At 44.8% G+C, this 23,451-nt stretch overlaps 1 protein-coding gene across 1 annotated transcript in view; it reads left to right on the top strand.

Annotated features, from left to right (window-relative positions):
- Positions 1 to 22,960, top strand: part of LOC127410276 (leucine-rich repeat and fibronectin type-III domain-containing protein 2-like) — a 110,117-nt gene extending 87,157 nt beyond the window's left edge. The window contains exon 3 of the mRNA XM_051645462.1: positions 21,621 to 22,960. Within this exon, the coding sequence (XP_051501422.1) occupies positions 21,621 to 22,572 (952 nt within the window). The 3' untranslated portion in view covers positions 22,573 to 22,960. The remainder of the gene's footprint in view (positions 1 to 21,620) is intronic.
- The last annotated feature ends 491 nt before the right edge of the window (positions 22,961 to 23,451 follow it).

Raw genomic sequence — 23,451 nt, forward strand, 5'->3', positions numbered from 1 at the left:
CGAATTGGGTGAAGGAAATGCCAAATCGAGGGCTGGCAGAAGTGCTAGATCGAGGTAAACTGCATTGGAACAGCTTTCGGAGGCAGCCTCATGCGAGGGCCTGCTCAAAATCATATCAAATCAAATCACTTTTATTGTCACACAACACAACTGCAATAGTGGGTGAAAGTCTTGGGTGCAGTTCCGAGCAACATAGTAGTCATGACAGTGATGAGACTTATACCAATTTACAATAAACAGATTTACACATCAAAATTTACATATCTAATATACACATAATTACACACATCACAATATACAAAAATAATATACAATGTACAGTATACACATTATACAATAAAAATAGTATATATAATATATATAAAATATACAGTAGGTTGTATTGTACTGTATTGACATTCAGGCTGTCGGTTGATAGTCAGTTGCCAGTATGTTGTTAAGAGAGAATATAATTTATGACAGTCCAGTGTGAGATAGTAAGATTAATAAAGTGCAGTGCTGATGTATATTGATCGTGAGAGATCAAGAGTTCCAAAGTCTGATTGCTTGTGGGAAGAAGCTGTCATGAAGACGGCTGGTGCGGGTCCTGATGCTATGATACCGTCTGCCTGATGGTAGCAGGGAGAGCAGCCCATGGCTTGGGAGGCTGGAGTCTCTGATGATCCTCCAAGCTTTTTTCACACACCGCCTGGTATATATGTCCTGGAGGGAGGGAAGCTCACCTCCGATGATGTGTCTGGCAGTTCGCACCACCCTTTGCAGGGCTTTGCGGTTGTGAGCGGTTCTATTGCCGTACCAGGCAGTGATGCAGCCAGTCAGGATGCTCTCTACAGTGCTGATGTAGAACCGTGTGAGGATGTGGCTGTTCATTCCAAACTTCCTCAGCCATCTCAAGAAGAAGAGGTGCTGGTGAGCCTTCTTCACAATGGCCTCAGTGTGGACGGACCATGTGAGTTCCTCAGTGATGTGGACACCGAGGAACTTGAAGCTGCTGACTCTCTCCACTGGTGCTCCATTGATGGTGATGGGTCTTTTCTCCTGAAGTCCACCTCAATCTCCTTTGTCTTGCTGACGTTGAGGGAGAGGTTGTGCTCCTGACACCAATGGTCATTGTCGGATTGTGGCGGGATGTACACAGCTGTGATAATGACCGCTTTGAATTCCCTCGGTAGCCAGAATTGTCGACACAGAAGCATGAGAAATTCCAGATTAGGAGAGCAGAAAGACTTGATAGAATGTACGTTCCTCTGATCATTCGCTCCTTAGGAGTATGACTGCCACCTGCTGTAAAATATATGTCTTGCATAAGAAATGCATCGCATAGCAATAGGTGTGAACAGCATGAAATTATCTAGGAATATAAATTGAGTTGCAGCTCTGCACTGCATACGGAAATCCAGGAGAAATGGATGGATTTTACTTGTGTGAAGTATTTGTCCTGATGGGGAGGAGGGAAAATCATGTTGTAGTGTAGAGATGAGTGGAAGTTTGTAGCAGCATTTGCTTCATGTTATCGGGGCTGCTGCTGCAAGCTCGAATGCTGAGAGGAGGCGAGACATGTTGCATAATGATTATGAATGAGTTGGGACGTGGCGCATTCAGACAGAGGCCATGTATAACTGCAGTGTGCTGTTGAATGGTCAGAGCGAGTGCTCCGCGGCAGCGAGCTCACGTTAAAATGTCTGCGTTGGTTTGAAAAGAAGTTGTCATTAGATTATCGATTGGAAGGAGTTTTCTGTTGCATGATGCCCCTGTGTTCAGAATGGAATAAATCGGGGGGGGTCACGTGACGCCATGCTAGAAGCAGACGTGTGAGCAACTAGCTCTGTGCTCTTTGCTAGTTTTTTCAATTATTTTCATGTTATAATCCAGTGAGATTTGATACACCCAGTTACATATTTGCTCTTTGAGGTAAACATGGCAAAGAAGTCAAAATCCTCAGACTATGGAGACATTAAAAGACACTTACGTGCTCAAGCTGACACCCCCGAGCAGGTCGCAAGCTGGGGACTCGATTTGGAAGGCACGTCAGGAGAAGAAATTCAACATCAACTGTCTAACATCTCGGTGATGCTGATGAAGGTTGTTGCTGACTTGGAGGATCTCGCTGTAATACATCGATCGATTACGGCGATGGAAACAAAATTCTCTGAGTTGGTCTCAAGAGTGGCAGATGTTGAGAAATCGATTATCTGGAGTCATCAGAGAGGGAATTATCTGCTAATCCGCCCGCGTCCAAAACAGACTTGGAACACATTTTGGAAAAATTGGAAAATCTCGAAAATAGGAGCCGAAGGAACAATATACGGATGATTGGAATTCCTGAGCATGAAGAGGGCAGAGATATGGTGAAATTCCTGGACGAGCTCTTCCCGAGTCTGCTCGACATAACAGGCCATAAACTGGAAATAGAGCGAGCTCACAGAGTCTTTGCTCGCAGATCTGCTGAAGGAGACAGGCCCCGATTAATTCTGGCCAAATTTCTGAGATCATCCGATAAAGATTTCATGTTGCGCCAGGCGAGGAGCAAAGGAAAGCTTTCTTGGAAGAATCACAATATTTTCTTGTTTCCGGACTTTGCGAATTCGACAAGAGAGAAACGCGATCAGTTCTAGGAACGTAAGAAACTCTTACATCAACGGAAGATCACTTTTGCACTGATGTTTCCGGCCAAACTGAGAATAGACACCAAAGATGACTGCAGAGTATTTTTATGCCCCAAACAGGCACTGGCTTTTATAGAAACTATGGATGAATAAACTATTGCGTGTTTCTCTTGTAAGTGGACTGACTCACTGTTCAGTGACTTGACTGTCTAAGGAAGCTGGGTGCCATTTTTGTTTCTTTTTGCGTTGGCTCCGCCTAGCAGCTGGAGTTTGTTTTGTGGCAGATAGAGAATGGACACTATAGATGACAGCAAAATATCCACATGCCCACACAAAGTATATCTTTCATTAAGTTGACTGAGTGAGTAAGTCATGATGTATTTTTTTTTCGCAGCCTCCAAGTGAATTTGACTCTTGATCATCCGAGGAACCGGGATGGCAGTTTTTTTTTTTTTTTTTTTGTGCTGGTTTTGCCTAGTGGCTGGAGCTTGTTTTGTTGAATAACACTGCTTTGGTACAGTTGTGGATGGATCTGTTCGTTCCTTGTATTTTTGCAGGACATTGGAATGATTACGTCATCTGCTGCACTCATAACAGCCGGCTCACTGAACAATTGTTCCCCTTCTGTCACTCACTTGATGTTGTGTCGATGTAGTGACACTAGGGGTCGCTCTTGAGAGCCCCGAACACCTCAGATCTTTGAGAAAAGGCCAATGAGAATTGGCAAGTGGAATTTGCATGCCACTCCCCCGGACATACGGGTATAAAAGGAACTGGCTCTATCTATCAGCGAGCTGAATACTACTGCTGTTCCATTCACCTCTTAAGAAGCGTATGCTGTTCGATATATGGTGCATTTCCAGCGGCTTTCTCTCCTTCTGCACGACGAGTGCAGATTTCGCCCCTGGGCGCTTCGACAGTGCTAAAAGAGGGTATATTCCTGCTAAAGAGTATATTTTCTCCATTAGAGCACACACATTGACGTTGAACATCTTTTTAAAGACGCGTCTTTATAAAGATGCCTTTCCGTCTTTGTGTGATTCCTGGATGCGGTCACTATCTCTCCGCTTCCGATGGCCACGGGCGCTGCCTCACGTGTCTGGGCAGTGATCACACTGAGGCAGCATTCGTGGATGGTTCATGTTCTCATTGCGAGAATATGACCATGGCAATGTTGTGGTCGAGGCTTTCCTTCTTCCGGGTGAAAGCCACTCTAGCTGCCCCTCGTGCCTCGCCTTTTACCTCCGGGTACGAGGCCGGCCCGGCTGGCACTGGAGGCGATTTGGGGGCTTTAATGGGCGCGGCTCCATCGGGTAAATCCCCGTGGACTTCCCATTCCCCAGCACGCTCGTTTGCCCCCGGCGAGTACAGAGAGGAGACCAGCTCGCCCAAGGACCAGCTTAGTGTGCTCGATCGCTGCATCAGAGTGTGTACTGGTGATGTTAGACGCCAGGGACTTGACTGGGCTGCCACCTTCGGGACGAGATGACCGCCATGCTTGCCCGGGCCACCGCATGTGTCGGGTTGGAGTGGAACCTTTACCCTCCCCTGAGCCCTTGCAGCTAGATGATTGGTTCCTGGGTTCGGGGCGCCGCTCACATCAACTGCATCGAGTTGCTGGCAGTATTGCTTGCCCTGCGGAGGCTCTTGCCATTGATCCGGGGCAAGCATGTGTTGGTCCGGACGGACAGCACAACGACAGTAGTGTATATAAATATCCAAGGCGGTTTATGCTCACGTCGCATGTCGCAACTCGCCTGACCTGCACCAGCCAGCTCGTTTCCTCCTATGGAGTCGGCGGCGACTGAAGTCGCTGCGGGCCACTCACATCCCGGGCAACCTCAACGCCACAGGTGACACTCAAGGGAGAGTGGAGACTCCACCCCCAATTGGTCCAGCTGATTTGGAGTCAGTTTGGCAAAGCACAAGTAGACCTATTTGCCTCCTGAGAAACCTCCCAATGCCTGCTCTGGTATTCTCCAACGGGGACCCCCCTCGGCCCAGACGCACTGGCACACAGCTGGCCCCGGGAAGTATGTGTTCCCCCCAGTGAGCCTACTTGCACAGACCCTGTGCAAAGTCAGGCATGACGAAGAGCAGGTCACCCTCGTGGCCCCGTATTGGCCCACCCGAGCTGAAGACCCTCAGAGATTTTGTAGAGCTCCTCCCCTTTCAGGCAGGACCTACCACCATGCCTCTTCCATGTGTGGCTCTGAGCCCACATGACGTGCTTGCCACATGTTACCTCCCCTCCGGGCAGAATGTGGTCTCCAAGGGGTCTGCTTCCATACTAGATACATCTCTTCCCCCCTGTAGGGATGTGGGGAACTATACAACGTTTTTTTGGGTGTTGGGGGAGGCTACGTGCAGACCGGTGCACCTGCTACTACGCACGCAGCAGCTTGCTTGCACCTGCACCGGTAGTCCACGTAACATGGTTCAGCTAGTTGTGGTGTTTCGTATAGTGACCCCTAGTGTCACTACATCGATACAACGTCGAGTGAGTGACAGAAGGGGAACGTCTCGGTTACTGTCATAACCTCAGTTCCCTGATGGAGGGAACAAGACGTTGTGTCCCCCCGCCACAACGCTGTACTAGCCGCTGAAATGGCCGGGACCCTGTCTCGGCTCCTCAGCACAAAACCTGAATGAGTGGTTGTGAACCAGCTCCTTTTATACCCATATGTCCAGGGGAGTGGCATGCAAATTCCACTTGCCAATTCTCATTGGCCTTTTCTCAAAGATCTGAGGTGTTCGGGGCTCTCAAGAGCGACCCCTAGTGTCACTACATCGACACAACATCTCGTTCCCTCAATCAGGGGATGGAGGTTACGACAGTAACCGAGATGTTTGTCTGTCCGAGGAAACTGAACGGCTTTATATTGGATGGAATTTGTGTTGTGGAGGAACACACCTTTGAGACAGTTCTGTGAATGAATCTACACATTCTTTGTGTTTATTCTGCCTATTGGCTGGTGTTTGTCTCATAAGTATTTTCTGTTATGTAATTGTGCCTCACAAAATTTGTGCAGAAGCACCGGACTTAAGCAATCCGGCGGCAAAGTTGTCGTGGGGGCCCTCGTAGACGTACATGGACCTTTTGAGTTTAGAGGGATTGATGCCAGTTGGCGCTGTCGTGTGCACGTTTTTCTTTTTTCTGTTTGTTTTGTTCGGTGGGAAGTTCGGGGTTTGAGTGTTGCACTAGTGTTGAAATGTTGTCTGTACAATCATATTTTTGACACACTATTTATTTTTTTCTATTATATCAAAATGTTAATATGAGTGGACTATCTCTCTCCACATGGAATGTGAATGGGTTGGGGCACCCCATAAAAAGAAGGAAGGTTATTTATTTTCTTAAACGTAAGAAATGTGATATAATGTTTCTTCAAGAAACACATCTTTCCTCGCAGGAAGCTGAAAAATTTGGGAAAATATGGGGTGGACATCTTTTCTTTAGTGCTGGCTCAAGTAAGAGTAGGGGGGGTCATTAAATTGATAAATAAACATCTACAATTCAAATGTCTCAAACAGATTAAAGATAAATTAGGAAGAATCATTATTGTTTTAGCAGAAATTCAGGGGCAAAGTCTGATTTTGGCTAATATTTACGCACCTAACGTTGATGATCAGGGCCTTTTTATTGATCTTGAATGGATGTTGTAAGCTGCTGGCACCCCTCATGATATAATATTGGGAGGAGACTTTAATCTTCTGATGGACTCAGTCCTTGATCATAGTGAAGCAAAAGTGTGTAAGCCCCCTAGGGCAACACTGACACATCACAGGATGTGTAAAAATCTTGGTCTTGCAGATATTTGGTGACTTTTAAACCCATCTGGTAGGGACTATACATTTTTTTCATCAGTCCATAAGATTTATTCTAGAATAGATTTTTTTTATATCTAAGTTCCTCATTTCATCTTAATAATATTATTTTGTTGCGGAAAGTGGAGTTTTGGCTGTTCAGGGCAAGACAGTCATACTTTGAGTCGGGGGACAAAGCAGGGAAGCTTTTGGCTAGATATATAAAGCAGAGAGAGTCTTTTTCTACCATTCCCTCAATTAAATCTGCTGGCGATTAAATTTTTACCTCGGCCATTGATATTAATAATGCTTTTAAAGAGTTCTATCTTGATCTTTATAGTTCCACGTCTTCGTCTACTGATGAAGATATTAGAAATTTTGTGGAACCATTAGAACTCCCTAAATTGACGACGAAGCAAAAAACATTATCATGATTTTGAAATAAGCTTGGAGGAGCTTGATGAGGTAATTAAGTCCTTACCTACAGGCAAGGCTCTGGGGCCAGATGGTTTTGCCTCTGAATTTTTTAGATCTTATGCTACAGAATTGGCTCCACTTTTGTTAGAAGTTTATACGGAATCATTAAAGAATGGAAAGCTTCCTCCAACCATGACACAAGCCCGGATCAGTCTGATTCTTAAAAAGGACAAAGATCCAAGCGATAGTAAAAGTTACCATCCAATTTCCCTGATCCAGCTAGATGTAAAAATGTTGTGATGTTATGATATCTCTTATTCGGGCCATAGCTCTTCTGATAACATTAGGCGTTTCATCAATATCATGTGGTCAGTGGAAAATGATCAGTCTCCGGTTGCTGCCATCTCACTTGATGCCGAAAAGGCATTTGATATGGTAGAATGGGATTATCTTTTTAAGATTTTGGTAATGTATGGGTTCGGGAGTACATTTACATTTATGCATTTGGCAGATGCTATTATCCAAAGCAACTTACAGTACCCTGATTACAGGGACAATCCCCCTGGAGCAACCTGGAGTTAAGTGCCTTGCTCAAGGACACAATGGTGGTGGCTGTGGGGATTGAACCAACAACCTTCTGCTTACCAGTTCAGTGCTTTAGTCCACTACACCACCACATATTACATTTATTGTAATATGGAGTACATTTATTGGTTGGATTAAGTTACTTTATAGACACCCTGTAGCAACGGTACAAACAAATGGATTAATTTCAGATTATTTTACTCTGAATAGGGCCCTCTTTCCCCATTATTGTTCTGTCTTTCCCTGGAACCATTAGCAGCCGTGATAAGAAAGGAGGATGATTTTCCAGGGGTGACGGCGGGAGGCGTTGTGCATAAGCTTCTGCTTTACACAGATTATATTTTATTATTTGTCTCTGACCCTACTAGATCTATGCTTTGCCTCCACAGAATTATTGATGCTTTTTCCAAGTTCTCAGGATACAAAGCCAATTGGTCTAAATCCGAAGCTTTGGCTCTGAAAGCGTACTGCCCAGTAATGGCTTTCCAGCCGGGCGCCTTCCAATTGCCGAAACAGGGCATTAAGTATTTGGGGATTTTATTCCCAGCAAATTTGTCTGATATAGTTAGTGTTAATTTTGACCCTTTAATTAAAAGGTTTTCGAGCGATGTGCGCAGGTGGGCTTCATTACATTTATCGATGATTGGGAAGGTTAATGTTATTAAAATGGATTGTATTCCAAAATTTAACTATCTGCTACAATCTCTCCCTGTAGATGTCCCCCTCTCTTATTTCAAGCAATTTGATAGCATAGCAAAGTCCTTCATTTGGAATGGTAAGCGTCCCAGATTGCATTTCAATAAGATACATAGGCTGATTGACAAAGGTGGGCTAGGCCTACCCAAGATTTTGTTTTATTACAATGCGTTCAGTCTCAGACATTTGGCTCATTGGTCTCTTCCACCTGAGAGAGCCCCTCCCTGGTTTGGTATTGAACAGGAAGTTCTTGCCCCTATTTTGCCATTGCAAAGCCTCTCTATCAAACTAATCGGAGAAGTTAAGTCACACCCCGTTATTTCGCATGTACATTCGGTATGGACAAAAGTGTCCAGAATGTTTAAATCGGACATTTATTTAAATGTTGCCTCGAGCATGTGGCAGAACCCAAAATTATGTATCGGTAAGTCCCCTTTCTGCTGGTCAGAGTGGATTGGGAGGGGGGTTACTACACTCAGTGGTCTATATGAGAGTGGAGTGTTGAGATCGTTTGAAAATCTGGTTCAACATTTTGGGATCCCCAGATCTCAGTTTTATAGGTATTTACAACTGCGCCACCTGCTTTGTACTGTTTTTGGGAGTAGCACACACCCCACTAAAGCGGCAGATGCTCTGGGAGAGGTGATTACTGCTTTTGGAAAAGGTCATGAGGCATCAGTGTATTACTCCCTATTAATTCAGAGTTTGGGGGACGGAGCTTTAACCTCACTTAAGAGAGTATGGGAGAAACACTTGAACTTGGTATTGGAGGAGGAAGTGTGGGCTAGGATTCTTAAAAACGTTAAGTCTGCATCTAGAGATGCAAATGTGCATCTTATAGAATTCAAAGGGGGGGGGTTGTGGTGTTTAAATGTTTATTCTATATATATATGTTTTGCATTTTTTTGTTTTTGTATGATTTTAAAAAAATTAATAAAAAAAAAAGATTGGACTAAATCACATTCTGAAGGGCACTTTGGAGGAAGAAACAATCGTGATATTCATGTTAGAAGATGGCGAACAATCGCTGGATAGAGCATGCCCTAAACAATCTGCGCGGTGAGGTAATGAGGCTGACAGGCATCACCTATGCGGCAGAACCTGATTAAAAATGCTGGGGGTTGAAATGGTGGTTGGATTGAATAGTTCATCTTTGTTTCTTTCGCTTTCAATAAAAATGGAACTCTAACGGCATGAAGCCATAACTGCGCCCATTCGCGGGGGCAGCTTGCACTGCTTTCCGGGTGGAAAGTTTAGATAAGAGAACATATGAGCATTCGTAGAGAGCGGTTTCACATTTTCAAAGAGCCGGAGCAGCCAGTTTGCGGAAGCAAGTTCAGGCTATAAACTGCTTCGGCGAATGGAGCATAGAAAGAAAGACAGAGTAAAAAATAGAACACAACATGGGAGCTGTCAATACTGCTAAACACAAAAGAGCTGCTGTGGCAGCTTTTGTTGAATAATGAGATTATTTGGATGGAAGAGCTTTTCTGGTGAAGCAGAATGCTTTGCAGCGAAGTTGCATCCGATGATCTGACTTCCTGGGTCTGTTCATGGGCAATGGGTGGGGCCGAATGCCGGAAAGACTCTCATGTCAGGAGAGTTGTCACAGGAAGCAGGTAAGCAGCAGCTTATATACTCCTGCTCACGGGCTGTGATTTGTCAGATTAAAATGAACATGCTCCTACCGAACCTCTGTTAATTAACTCCATACTGTAAGATTAATGACTAATGTCTTTGAAGTTCATCCTGGATTAACTATAGAAGTTCACATAGATGCATTGTCCTTTGTTAGTTGACCGATGAAGGCTTTTGTTGGCAGTTTATTGATAGTCTATGTATTCCATTTTATGAGTGTAGTCCATCATTAGACCAAGGTGATGCAGGCCGAGATCAGTCAGGTGCTTCACAGTTCAACTGGCTGGTAATTTCAGTGAGGTCTATCCTAACTCCAAGGTTCAGGCAGTGGCATATGATTTATCCCATGTCTTATGGTTGGAGTTGGCATCAGTTCATCGTAATACACAGAAGTAATGTCTGGCAGGCACCGGCTGCATTTAGTCATCATCACTCAGCAACACGTAGCAGTGGAGTCTGACACCAAGTAGGAATGGAGCTGGATCCGGCCGGTTCTGATGACCTCGGGATAGAAGTCCTGAGGTTGAGACTTGGAAACAAATAGAATAATATTAGCGTAGATGCCATACATTTTTTTGCAGAGTTATAGATCATGATCAAAGTTTCAGGTTCCAGCAGACCTAACTAAAGCAGCCTAATTGTGTGGTGAAGAATAAATTAGGTGTATGCCTGGCTAAATAGATGAGTCTTTAATCTAGACCGAATGATTGTGTCTGCGTCCCGAACAGTGTTAGGGAGACTATTCCATAGTTTAGGAGACAGATAGGACAAGGATCTACCTCCTTTTATGTATTTTGATATTCTTAGAATTTTTAACAAGCCAGAATTTTGTGATCGTAATGAACGTGATGGAATATAGTGTGTCAGAAAGTCACTTAAGTACTGTGGAGCTAGAGCACTAAAAGCTTTGTATGTAGTTAACAAAATTTTAAAATGAATACGAAATTTAACAGGTAGCCAGTGTAACAATGATAAAATGGGGCTAATATGATCATATTTCTTGGTTCTAGTCAGCATTGTGGCAGCTGCATTTTGAACCAATTAAAGTTTATTTATTGAACTTGCTGGACATATTCCCAGTAATGCATTACAATAATCAAATCTTGAGGTCCTGAACGCAATAATTAGTTTTTCGGCAGAGAGTATGTGTCGTAACTTAGGTGGAAGAATGCTGTTCTACAAACATTGGAAATTAGATTTTCAAATGACATATTGATATCAAATATAACACCTAAGTTCTTCGCTGTTGAAGACGATGTAACAGTACATCAGTCGAGAGTCAAATGATATTTTAGAGGCTTATTTTTAGAGGTTATTTTTAGAGTACCTCTGTTTTGTTGGAATTGAGTAGAAGGAAATTTCTGGCCATCCAATCTTTGATTTCATTGATACTCCTGCTGTTGGGCCTCATGTATTCAGATAGAAGGCAAAGGCAGGCCTAACACAGTCGTAAAACCTAACTCAGGCCCCCAAATACCAAGTCGTAAATCTTACTGATAAAAACCGTGCCAAAATCAAACAAAGAGAGTCCAAAACAGACTACAAATCCCATGAAGCCTTGCTCACTAAAGGATCGAACTCTCAACTCCTATTGGATGAGGCACACAACAGAATGCACCTCAACCATGACATCATCAGGAGTAGAAATACCTCTGAAATGCTTCCAGGATTTGCTTCCAGCAACTTTGTTCGCCGTGTATAGATGCAGCTCATCGCTGTTCTCAGGTGCAACCTCGTGGCACAAGGAAGTAACGTCCGACTTGAAACTGTGGCCATACAATCTCCATCTCGCTGGACAAGTTGAGATTACTCTGTGTTCAACCGAACACTCTAACGGATCCGAAGGAGACTGCCGTGCAATCCGCATCTTCATCCGTTTGCCTGCAGAAGTGAAGAGATTAAAGATTTCTCTTCCATCTTCAATCAAGTCGACATTTCTAATTTCTCCGCCAGCCCGCCGAGAATCAGCAGCCGTACCGCCCGCCGACAGAGCAAGGAAACGGCCTCCCGTCATCACCCGAGCCTCGAGGAACCGAGTCTGAGTTAAAGGACGGATGAACGCACATTCTGCATCCTCATGCGATTCAAGTAAGAGGTTTACGTCTGGGCAGAGATAGAATATTATAGTGTGTTATTCTTGTGTTTCAAGGTTTTTGCTTGTACAGTTTACGGACCGCCATGTCAGCTCATTATTAATACTCAGGGTATAAATTATCACAAATTTGATTTGCTGTATTGTGGTCCAACCAAACTGGACTGTTGTGCATTTCCACCATCGCGGGTGAGACCGGCAAACTGAGTTTATCCATTAAAGAATCAAAGAACGCGGGACTGTTTACGAGCTGTCCACCGCACCTCTGAGTGATAAACTAACAGCTGCTTTCTCTCCCACGATCACAAAATCGGCTTTGGGGCCGTCACTTTATTCTCTCTCTCTCGTACTAACCACACACACATGCGCGCGCGACCCCTCACAAACATTCTGGCACACATTTTTGGCTCATAGATAGCTTAGTGCTAAAGCTGAGCTTTGTCCCTAAGCTATCATACAAGCGGATACACGCTGTAACTGGTAGACGCCATTGACTGGTTTCTCTCCGCCCACATTCGTGGCCATATTCCCTGGCCGGAAGTCTCGTGTGACATACTCTCCACGAGAGTGACGTCCGCCATTTTGTGTGCGTCCCTCCTTAAACACACACACACACTCGCTCTCACACACACACACACCCTCATGTGTTATAGGATTATTTTGATTTCCATATCTAATCATATCACTGTTTAGTTTGTAGTTGTAAGTCGGAAGTTTATTGACTGCATTGTATTAATTATTAATTGATATCACTGCATAAATAAACTTTGTTTATATTACAAAGAGAAGTGTTTTGGTTTGTTTTGCATACGCCTGTGTCATACTGACGGGATGTCAGTGCTCGGATTAAAGCCTTCATTCATTGTTTTTTTCCTGAAAATCGATATTCTTCGGATGTCGATTTTCCTAAGAAAACAATCTAATATTGAGACTGTTTTACTATCTGGTTATTAGTCCTTGATTCCAGGGTGGTGCCCCGTCAATGTTAATCCTTATTAATATTCTGTTGATTTTTGATAATTGATAATTGTCTTTGATGATTGTTGAATTTGAATGATCAATAAGCTATTGTTAATTTTAATTAATGTTTCATCGATGTTAACAATTAACGATTATCTTTGATAATTGTTGATTTAAAGGATTAAAAAAGCTAACATTGATTCTCATCAATGTTCTATTGATTTTAATAATTAATAATTATCTTTGATAATTATTAATTATTGCTAATAACCGAACCCGCTCCTAAACGTAGCACACTACATTCACTGGAGCCCCATATGAGGTTTTAATGAGTTAGATTCAATTAATTAATTTAAATATTAATTAATAACTAAAGAAATAATTATTCATTATTTCTGATAGTAACACTGATCTAAACAACCAGTAAAGCCCTACACTGCTAATTTGGAGAATTGTGAATTTTTGTTGGGTTTAGAAGAAATATAAAGTTGGGTATCGTCGGCATAACAGTGGAAACTTATTCCATGATTCCTGATAATATCTCCTGCAGAAGCCCTAAAACTGATCCCTGTGGTACTCCATGCTTAACTTTTGTTTGATTTGACAATTCCTCATTTACATAGTCAAAGTGGTAGCGGTCTGCTAAATAGGACGTAAACTATGCTAATGCAAGTCCACAAATGCCAACATAATTCTTTAGCCTATTCAAGAGAATATCGTGATCTATCGTGTCGAAGGCAGCACTAAGATCTAAAAGCACTAGAAGAGAAAAGCAGATTTCGCCGCATGCCCAAATGGCTGCGGTACCCAGCAGTTCAGCAAAAGAGCGGCTTCCTTCCTCACTGGGTCACATACCCGGTGTGTATGGTCATTACCACGACTACCGTCCACGGGTTTTTTCTTGCAGAATTGGCGCTCCAGCGGTGGCCTTTCCACCCCGGAGTGCCCAGCTGTTGCACACAGCCACCCCCGATGTGGCAGTCTCCACGGGTTATGAGGACAGGCCTCTTCCTTCCCCGTCCCAGGCTGTTCCAGGGGTGGTCACAAGGAGCCAGGTAAGTGCTTCGATGTCCCTAGACTCAGCATGGCCACAACGTGGTGTGGCACCTCGCGCTTCACCCCGCTGTGAGGCCCCACCTGCCGGTACGTCCGATGACGTTGTCCCCTTGGTCCCCCTCGTGCGGAATTTGGACGCGTGGCTCGCGCTTTCCAATCCGTCGCAATGGCTGATCCAGACCGTCCGACTCGGCTAGGCGATTCAGTTCACCAGGTGCCCGCCCAGGTTTAGCGGTATTCACTTCACCTTGGTCAAGGGCAAAAACACTGCCACCCTGTGCGCGGAGATCGCTACCCTCCTACAAAAGGACGCGATAGAACCTGTCCCTCCAGCCAAGATGAAGAAAGGGTTTTTCAGCCCCTACTTCATCATACCGAAAAAGGCGGTGGGTGGTGGCCAATCTTGGACCTGCGAGTACTGAACCGGGCTTTACACAGACTCCCGTTCAAGATTCAAGGTTGTCCTGGTAGCACCCTACTAGCCCACCCAGACGTGGACCTCACACTCCTCACGACAGCTCCCCCCTGGCGAATTCCCCTGAGGAAGGACCTTCTTTCTCAGGGACGGGGCACCCTCTGGCACCCACACCCACACTGATGCAAAAACGCATTCTGGTGAGCATCCGGCATCAAGATTGGTTCGCGACAGTAGACCTGAAGGATGCATACTTCCACGTCTCGATCCTTCCTCGACATAGACCCTTCCTATGGTTTGCATTCGAGGGTCAGGCGTATCAGGACAAAGTCCTCCCTTTAGGCCTGTCCCTGTCTCCTCGCATCTTTACGAAGATCGCAGAGGCTGCCCTTGCCCCGTTCAGGGAGGTGGGCATTCGCATTCTCAACTATCTCGACGACTGGATAATCCTAGCTCACTCTCAAGACGTGTTGTGCGCACACAGGGACCTGGTGCTCTCACACCTCAGCTGACTAGGTCTTCGGGTCAACTGAGAAAAGAGCAAGCTCCTCCCGGCTCAGAGCATCTCTTTTCTCGGATTGGAGTTGGACTCAGTCTCCTTGACGGCGCGCCTTACGAACGAGCGCGCCCAGTCAGTGCTGGCCTGTTGAAGGCGTTCAAACAGAAAACAGCGGTTCCACTGAAACCTTTTCAGAGGCTCCTGGGGCATATGGCGTCCTCGGCGGTGGCCACCCCGCTCGGGTTGATGCATATGAGGCTGCTTCAGCACTGGCTCCAGACTCGAGTCCCGAGATGGGCATGGTGCCATGGGACACATCGCGTGGCCATCACGTCGATCTGTCACCGTCTTTTCAGCCCTTGGACCGACCTCTCGTTTCTACGAGCAGGTGTTCCTTTAGAACTGGTCTCCAGGCACATCGTGGTCATGACAGATGCCTCCAAAATAGGCTGGGGCGCTGTTTGCAATGGGCACGCAGCCGCCGGCCTCTGGACGGGCCCGCGACTGCATTGGCACATTAACTGCCTCGAGTTGTTGACAATTCTGCTCGCCCTGCGGAGGTTCCGGCCGTTGATCCAGGGCAAGCACGTGTTAGTTCGGACAGACAGCACAGCAATGGTAGCATATGTCAACCTCCAAGGCAGTCTGTGCTCTCCTTGTATGTCACAACTCGCCCGCCGTCTCCTCCTCTGGAGTCAGCAGCACTTCAAGTCGCTGCGAGCCACTCACATCCCGGGCAACCTCAACACTACAGCGGACATGCTGTCATGGCAGGTTACCCTCAGGGGAGAGTGGTCCACCCTCAGGTGGTCCAGCTGATTTGGAGTCGATTTGGACGGACACAGGTGGACCTGTTCGCCTCCCAAGAATCCTCCCACTGGCCGCTCTGGTACGCCCTCACCGAGGCTCCCCTCGGCATAGACGCGCTGGCACACAGCTGGCCACCTGGCATGCGCAAATATGCATTTCCCCCAGTGAGCCTGCTTGCACAGACCCTGTGCAAGGTCAAGGAGGACGAGGAGCAGGTTGTCCTGGTAGCACCCTACTAGCCCACCCAGACATGGACCTCACACTCCTCACGACAGCTCCCCCTTGGCGAATTCCCCTGAGGAAGGACCTTCTTTCTCAGGGACGGGGCACCCTCTGGCACCCACACCCAGACCTCTGGAATCTCCATGTCTGGCCCCTGGATGGGACGTGGAAGACCTATGCGGTCTACCACCCGTGGTGGTAGACACGATCACTCAGGCTAGGGCCCCCTCTATGAGGCGCCTGTATGCCTTTAAGCGGCGTCTGTTCGCTAAGTGGTGTTCTTCCCGACGCGAAGACCCCCAGAGATGCGCAGTCAGATCAGTGCTTTCCTTCCTGCAGCAGAGGTTGGAAGGGAGGCTGTCCCCTTCCACCTTGAAGGTGTACATTGCCGCCATAGCAGCACACCACGACGCAGTCAACGGTAAGTCCTTAGGGAAGCACGACCTGGTCATCAGGTTCCTAAGAGGCACCAGGAGGCTGAATCCCTCCAGACCGTGCATCGTTCCCTCATGGGACCTCTCTGTAGTTCTTCAGGGTCTACAGAGAGCCCCTATTCTCCTTGAAGACTGCCCTCCTGACTGCGCTCACTTCCATCAAGAGGGTAGGTGACCTGCAAGCGTTCTCTGTCAGCGAAACGTGCCTGGAGTTCAGTCCGGGTTACTCTCACGTGATCCTGAGACCCCGACCGGGCTATGTGCCCAAGGTTCCCACCACCCCTTTTAGGGACCAGGTGGTGAACCTGCAAGCGCTGCCCCAGGAGGAGGCAGACCCAGCCCTGTCGTTGCTGTGTCCGGTACGCGCTTTACGCATCCATTTGGATCGTACGCAGAGATTTAGAATCTCTAAGCAGCTCTTTGTCTGCTTTGGTGCACAGCGGAAAGGAAGCACTGTCTCCAAGCAGAGGATCGCCCACTGGCTGATTGACGCCATAACTATGGCATATCACGCCCAGGACATGCCGCCCCCGGTAGGGCTACGAGCCCATTCTACCAGAGGTGTAGTGGCTTCCTGGACCCTGGCCAGAGGTGCCTCTCTAACAGACATTTGCAGAGCAGCGGGCTGGGCAACACCTAACACCTTTGCAAGGTTCTACAACCTCCGGGTGGAACCGGTTTCGTCCCAGGTAGTGGCACGCAACACAAGCGGATAAGCCCGGAATAGCTGGCCGGGTGTATTGCTTGCACATAGCGCCTTCCACCTCCCTTGAAGCTGAAGACATGCACCATTAATTCCCAGTAGTGTTCACAAACTTTGTTCCCTGGTTGATTTCCTCCGAGCCCTGTGGCAGTCCAGTTTTCGGAGAGACTCGCTGCCGGCCCAGTACACGTGCTAACTAAGAGTCCTGTTCTGGGGTAGGTGTTCCGCATGTGGCAGTTCCCTGTAAGGCTAACCCCATACGATATATATCTTCCGCTAGTTCGTTTCCCTGTTGGCAAACTGCGTCTTCCTAGGGCAGAGCCCCTCTGCCCCAGTCTCCATGTTTGTAGTAACTCCTTCCCTGTTGGGTAGGATCTACCTTGAAGACTCTCCACATGGATGGAAAGACCATGTGATGTATTCTTCCACTTAAATATCCCCCCTCTCTTTGGGCGAGGTATGGTCTCCGCGGTGTCTTCCCCTTGGGAGGGACACCCCCTGACTAGACCTGGTGGCCCAGTCGGATAATCCCCCTTCTTTTTTAGGAAGTGGAAGAAGAGAAGGGGAAAAGAGGCCACGACTGGGTTAAGCCTGTCTCTATCTTTTGGGTAGTCGACTTGTCCCCAAAAAGGGCCGTTCGACACTCATTACTATGTTGGGGGAGATTACGTGTCGACCTGGTGTGCTGGCTATGAGGCACACAGTAGTCTGCCCACCACACACTGCCAGTTCACGTAACACAGTTCAGCCAATTGTGGCATTTCGTATAGGGACCCCTAGTGTCACTACATCAACACAACGTCGAGTGAGTGACAGATAGGGAACGTCATGGTTACTTGTGTAACCTCCGTTCCCTGATGGAGGGAACGAGACATTGTGTCCCTCCTGCCACAATGCTGAACTACCCGCTGAAATGGCCGGACCTTATATCGGCTCCTCAGCATAAAACCTGAATGAGTGGTTGCATACCAGCTCCTTTAATACCTGTATGTCCGGGGGAGTGGCATGCAAATACCACTCGCTAATTTTCATTGGCCTTTTATCAAAGACCAGAGGTGTCTCGGGCTCCCAAGAGTGACCCCTAGTGTCACTACATCGACACAACGTCTCGTTCCCTCCATCAGGGAACGGAGGTTACACAAGTAACCATGACGTTTCTCTAAACAGGTTGCAATTTAAAAAAATACATTTTGAAGTTACTTTTTAGTTGACAACAATTAAAAGTTGAAAAAAAAATCACATTTTTATTGAGTTGGCTGATGTTGCCTTTTGTTTTTGTTGCTGTTTTAATGAAATACAATTAAACTGCACATGCTGACAGTCTGGAGGGGTGAAAAAACAACAACAACAAAGACTCCTAAAAACAGTCATGTCAAACCACAGGAACAAATGTTGCTTACATTTAGGTGCTTACTTGTGCAAAACTTGGTGCCACAATGATGGGGTGCTGTGGGGCATTGCCAGGCTGTCCCCTGCTGAAAAAACAAACTGGTTTAGGGTTGTCTCTCAGCCTGGCAAAAATGTTCTAGTTGGTCTCATAGTCTCACCAGCTGAATAGTGCCCAAACCCCCTCTAAAAGCAGCCAAAAACCAGCTTGACGAAGCTGGCAAAATATTTTAAATTATAAAACAATAGATACACTGCTTAAAATGATGACAAAAAGTATTTGGACGGTGTATTAGTGGATTATGTCCACCTGTAGTTACTCTGCTAGAACATCTGTGTGAAGTTGAGGGGAAATGACTTCATACATCCACTAAAAATCACCAGTTGATTCAAAGACCAGCCTGACCTCATTTATAAACATAGCTACTTATACGTGACATTTAAACCTACATTTTTGTACGTTATACGTACATACGTTTATATATATATATATATATATATATATATATATATATATATATATATATATAATTAGTTACATTTTGAATATTAAATAAACATTTTAGGTCCCCTACCCCTAAACATTACCTCTTTTCAACAATATAAAAAACATAACAGGTAGATAAATGAACAGTGGCAATAATTCAAGTAACAATCATTTTAGTATCTACTTCTAAAACTACACATTTCACCATATAAAAAAAACATAACAGGCAGCTAAAGTTATTCAAAATAATTTATTCAGAAAAATGGCAAAAGGCAGTATAAAAGTAGTCCAAAAAGACACGGATTACAGCACATGAAATAAATGGATTACTTTTATGAATGTTTTATGGTGCTTTTGTGGTGTACTTTATGCTCAAGCAGCATGTGTTTGCAAGATGACACTTGCTTTGATATTTTGGTATCTAATGCAATGACATTTACACATTTCTAAGTGTGACTAAAGTGTCCTCTTGGGGCCACTGTATATATTTTTTCCTGATAATAGCAGATTGTCCAGGACAAATATAACTGTACTGAGTCACTTCTCAGAGCAATAGTCATGGTTTGAATAAGATCTCAGAGATGTAGCTGAGCTGCTCCTAAATGGTCCTGTTAAGTCTCCATGTGATGGTTTTGGCCCCTTGTCCTCAGGGGACACACAGCAATGATCCATCCATAAATGTTTCAGAAGCGTCGGTGTCTGCTCTCAGGGAGACTGTATCATGATCCATTCATTGCTCAAACACAGATCAAATATTGTGCCACCATAAGACTTTGAGTTTTCTTTTCTTTCTAGCTTGCAGTGTTTTACTTTCCTGTACTGTTATAATTTATTTATTAATATATGGGTATGGTATCAGACAGCCCATCTGCTTCCCACTGCTGCACAGATGGGTTAAATAAATAAAGCCAATTGCTTCTGGCTGTCAGCTCAGCTGGGAGCAAGAGTAAAGATAAAGCCAGTGTAAAAATAGAGGATTCCAGTCATGTATAGTGGACAGGCAAAATTATATTTTTTTTGCAGAAAATATGCAGACACATCTCTTGAAATCTGTTAGCATGCATGAACTTATTAAACACTGTTAAGATAATGACTGATATTGTTATCTTAAGAGACAAGACATTTGCAGAGAAGCATTGCTTTGGCTTATTGCATTACTTATGCTTTCTTTAAAAATTCAATAGAACAGAATGAAGAAGTTTTGATGTCAAACTGAATAAATATGTTAACTGTGCTAAAATATATTTAACAGCATTTAATCTCAAATGGTTAACTAATAAAAACAAATTTTTACATACTATATAGCTATACGAAAAATGTATGCATTTACATTTCAACATACAGTATATCAATATACTTATTAATGAAACAATGACACAAAATAGAGATTAAAATATACATTTAATAAAAATGGTGTGATGCATGTGTTTGTAAGGACTTCTCTGTCATACATGGAGCATTGCAGTGTTTGAAGCGTGTAGTTGTTTCATTCAAAGAGCGTTGGTGCTGACACCCTTTTTAGTCCCCTTCAACCTTCTGTCATTTGTGGTTCAAGCTGATATGTGGTTTAATGCCTGCTGCAGACCTCCGTATGAGGAGAAACAGCGAAATGCGATGAGTGTTTATCAGTCATTACTTTCTCAGATTGGCTCTCAATTTAAAAAAAAAAAAAAAAAAAAAAAAAACTGTTTTTCCACTGAATTTTAAAGAGGCTGTACAAAGTATTTTTTCTCCTGTATCTGAAAACAGAGTTTGAGTGACAAATTCTCCGTTGAGTGCACTTGTTCTTTGAGTGCCTCATTTCAATCACCTGAAACTGCCTTGAAGTGGAGTGTGTCTGAGGCCACATCCATGCTAATACGTTTTCGTTTGAAAATGCATCTTTACATTTTGGCCTTCGCGTTGTAGTGTGGATGGGGAAGACGGAGATATCTGAAAACAATGAGGTATTTGTTGTCATGTGACGCAGTCATGTGATCCATTCAAACAAAACAATCGTTATTGCGTTATTGTGCCTGTTATTCACTTTGAGAGCATTGTTAAAGACAAATGTTACTTTGTACAACATTCACAATGCATTCCTTCAAAGGCGACGCAAAGTTTACTCGGAATTGCTGTCTGGCAACGAAACGCGAGGACAATTGCATTTCAGCTTGTACATGGAATGGCGATTTTTCGCATGCACAGTAAGGGGATTTAAGCATTTTTGTATATTTTAGTGTGGATGAGCAACTTGTGTAAAATGCTTGAAAATGGCAGTGTAGACGGAGAGCATTTCAAAAACAAAAACACCTTATTCAAATGGATCCTGATTAATGTGGACATAGCCTGAGAGTTGTATGCGGGAGCCAGTATCCCATGCAGCCTAAGTGAAAGCCTAAATCGCCTATAACAGGATCTGCCACTGGTCAATGATTTGCACGTGCTGTCTGCATTGATTTAGCTTCTGATTCACTAAAGAAATTAAGCAAAGGTAGTGACACAAACACGCTAAATAAAATCTATGCTGAAAGCAATTTCAAACTCTTTCTGCAGAAAGTACTGTATTTCTGGATATTTGCTAGGTTAGAACTCCCTTTCATCAGTTATAAGTAACTGCTACCATAATCAAAAGAAAATGTACGCATGTTTACCACCTGCTTTCCACGGGTGGTAATAGTACACCATTAATTTTGCTTAAGTGTCCAAATATTCTTCAAACTGTTTCTCCTTTACATAGACCGCTGACAAACCACTGGTGATCTTATCTTCTCTGGTATCTTCTCATATATGCTGTCTTTGATGAATTTGTCTTTGTGTGTTCATAGGATGATTCCTCCCTCCAGTAAGGCCTTCCATGTCACCAACCTGGTGTCCGGGACCCGCTATGACCTGTGTGTGCTGGCAGCCTGGGACGATACAGCCACCAGTCTTACTGCCACTAATGTGGTGGGCTGCATGGACTTCTACACCCGGGATGACTACCCCCAATGCCAGTATCTCCATGGACAGCTGTTGGGAGGGACCATGATCCTTGTGGTTGGTGGCGTGATCGTGGCAACGCTTCTTGTGTTTATCGTGATCCTCATGGTGCGCTACAAGGTAGGGGATGGTGAGCCCCCCATCACCAAGTTGAGCGATGCCAGCGACGCATACTCACAAACCAATGGAGGTAGGCTGGGGCAGAGCGGGGTGCCTCTACCCATACCCAAACCCAAGTTAACGCAGGACGAAGTCGTCAAATTTAAGTGTGGTTCACTCCAGAGCAGCTTGTCCTCTTCCTCATCATCCTCCTTATCCTCAGTAGATGCCACTTTATATAGTCCCAACAGTGCCCTCACAAACATCTGGAGGTCCGCGGCTCCCAAGCCCCACGCCAACATAGACCAGCTTCTAGGGGCCTTTAATTCGCTGGAGCTTCAGGGCCAGGCCAAGGAGCCGGGACCCTCTGGAAGCTCAGTTGAAGGGGCTGCTTCTGCTCCGGCACCCCCTACTGACAAGGAGCCTTTGTTGGGTCGGACGCTAGACTTGCGGCTCAGCAGGTTGCTCATGTTGCCGTTGGACTCCAAACCCAAGAGGAGCCACTCATTCGACATGGGCAACTTCACCGTGTCCACAGTGCAGCAGCTGTGCTCATGTCCTCGCAAGATTAGCAGCATCTGGACTAAACGCAGTCTGTCTGTGAACGGCATGCTGCTGCAGTGCGATGAGGAAGGTGATACCGGTGGGAGCAAAGGCACCATAGACAGCTCTGAGTGGGTGATGGAGAGTACCGTATAAGGACCGAAACCATTTTAGATTCCATTCTGCATGACTCCTTACGAAGTCCCTGGACCCTCATGATATTTACAGAGAAAAAATTTAAATTTAAATTCTGTTATCATTTACTTGAAAATGATTTTTTCACAATTTGTTTTTTTGAAGGGTCTTTACACAGATCTTACCATACAATCACAGTTCATAGCGACCTGAAAAAATACAAAAAGAACAAAAAACAAATGGGTAATTCCTATTCGGTGTGATTTAAGTACCCAGTACAAGTTGTGGTATTTACAGTATAATGCTTAATTTCACCCGATTACAATTTTAATAGGATTTTTTAAAAGAACAAATACTATTTCTAATCATTTTCAATTATTGCACTGTCATTTATGTTCCAAGAGCTGCATGTCAATCATCTTTGACAAAAATAAGTGCTAAATCATCAGATTTCTAATTTTTCCCATACAATTAAGTGTTTAGTGTCACATTCTCTCACTAGCAGTATTCATTTGTGGTAAATGTGTTATTTATATAGTGGAGGTTTTTAGTGTGACCCTTGATTTGTTGCCCACTCTCAGTCTTCCTACTTTAATTGAAGATATACAGTATGTTATGAAATGGGTTATTTGATGTGCCTAACTTTTTTGTTTTATTCATGTTTTCCTTTATTTTGTGATGTTAGTCATATGTGGTCAGTAGGCTTGGAATCAGTGCCTTTTCCACATGTCTGGAGGATGACATGGTGTGTTATAAAATTCGAAACTGTTATTTTCTGCAAAGGTACATACACACCACTGCCGCTGCTCGCCATCTCCAGAGGCTGCACAAAATTGTGCAGCGCCATGGAGCTCAACTCACATAGTTATTAAAGCACAAAGATTATTAACTCTAGCCATC

This window comes from Myxocyprinus asiaticus, chromosome 19, assembly GCF_019703515.2.
Source record: "Myxocyprinus asiaticus isolate MX2 ecotype Aquarium Trade chromosome 19, UBuf_Myxa_2, whole genome shotgun sequence".
In the NCBI taxonomy this organism is placed as follows: domain Eukaryota; kingdom Metazoa; phylum Chordata; class Actinopteri; order Cypriniformes; family Catostomidae; genus Myxocyprinus; species Myxocyprinus asiaticus.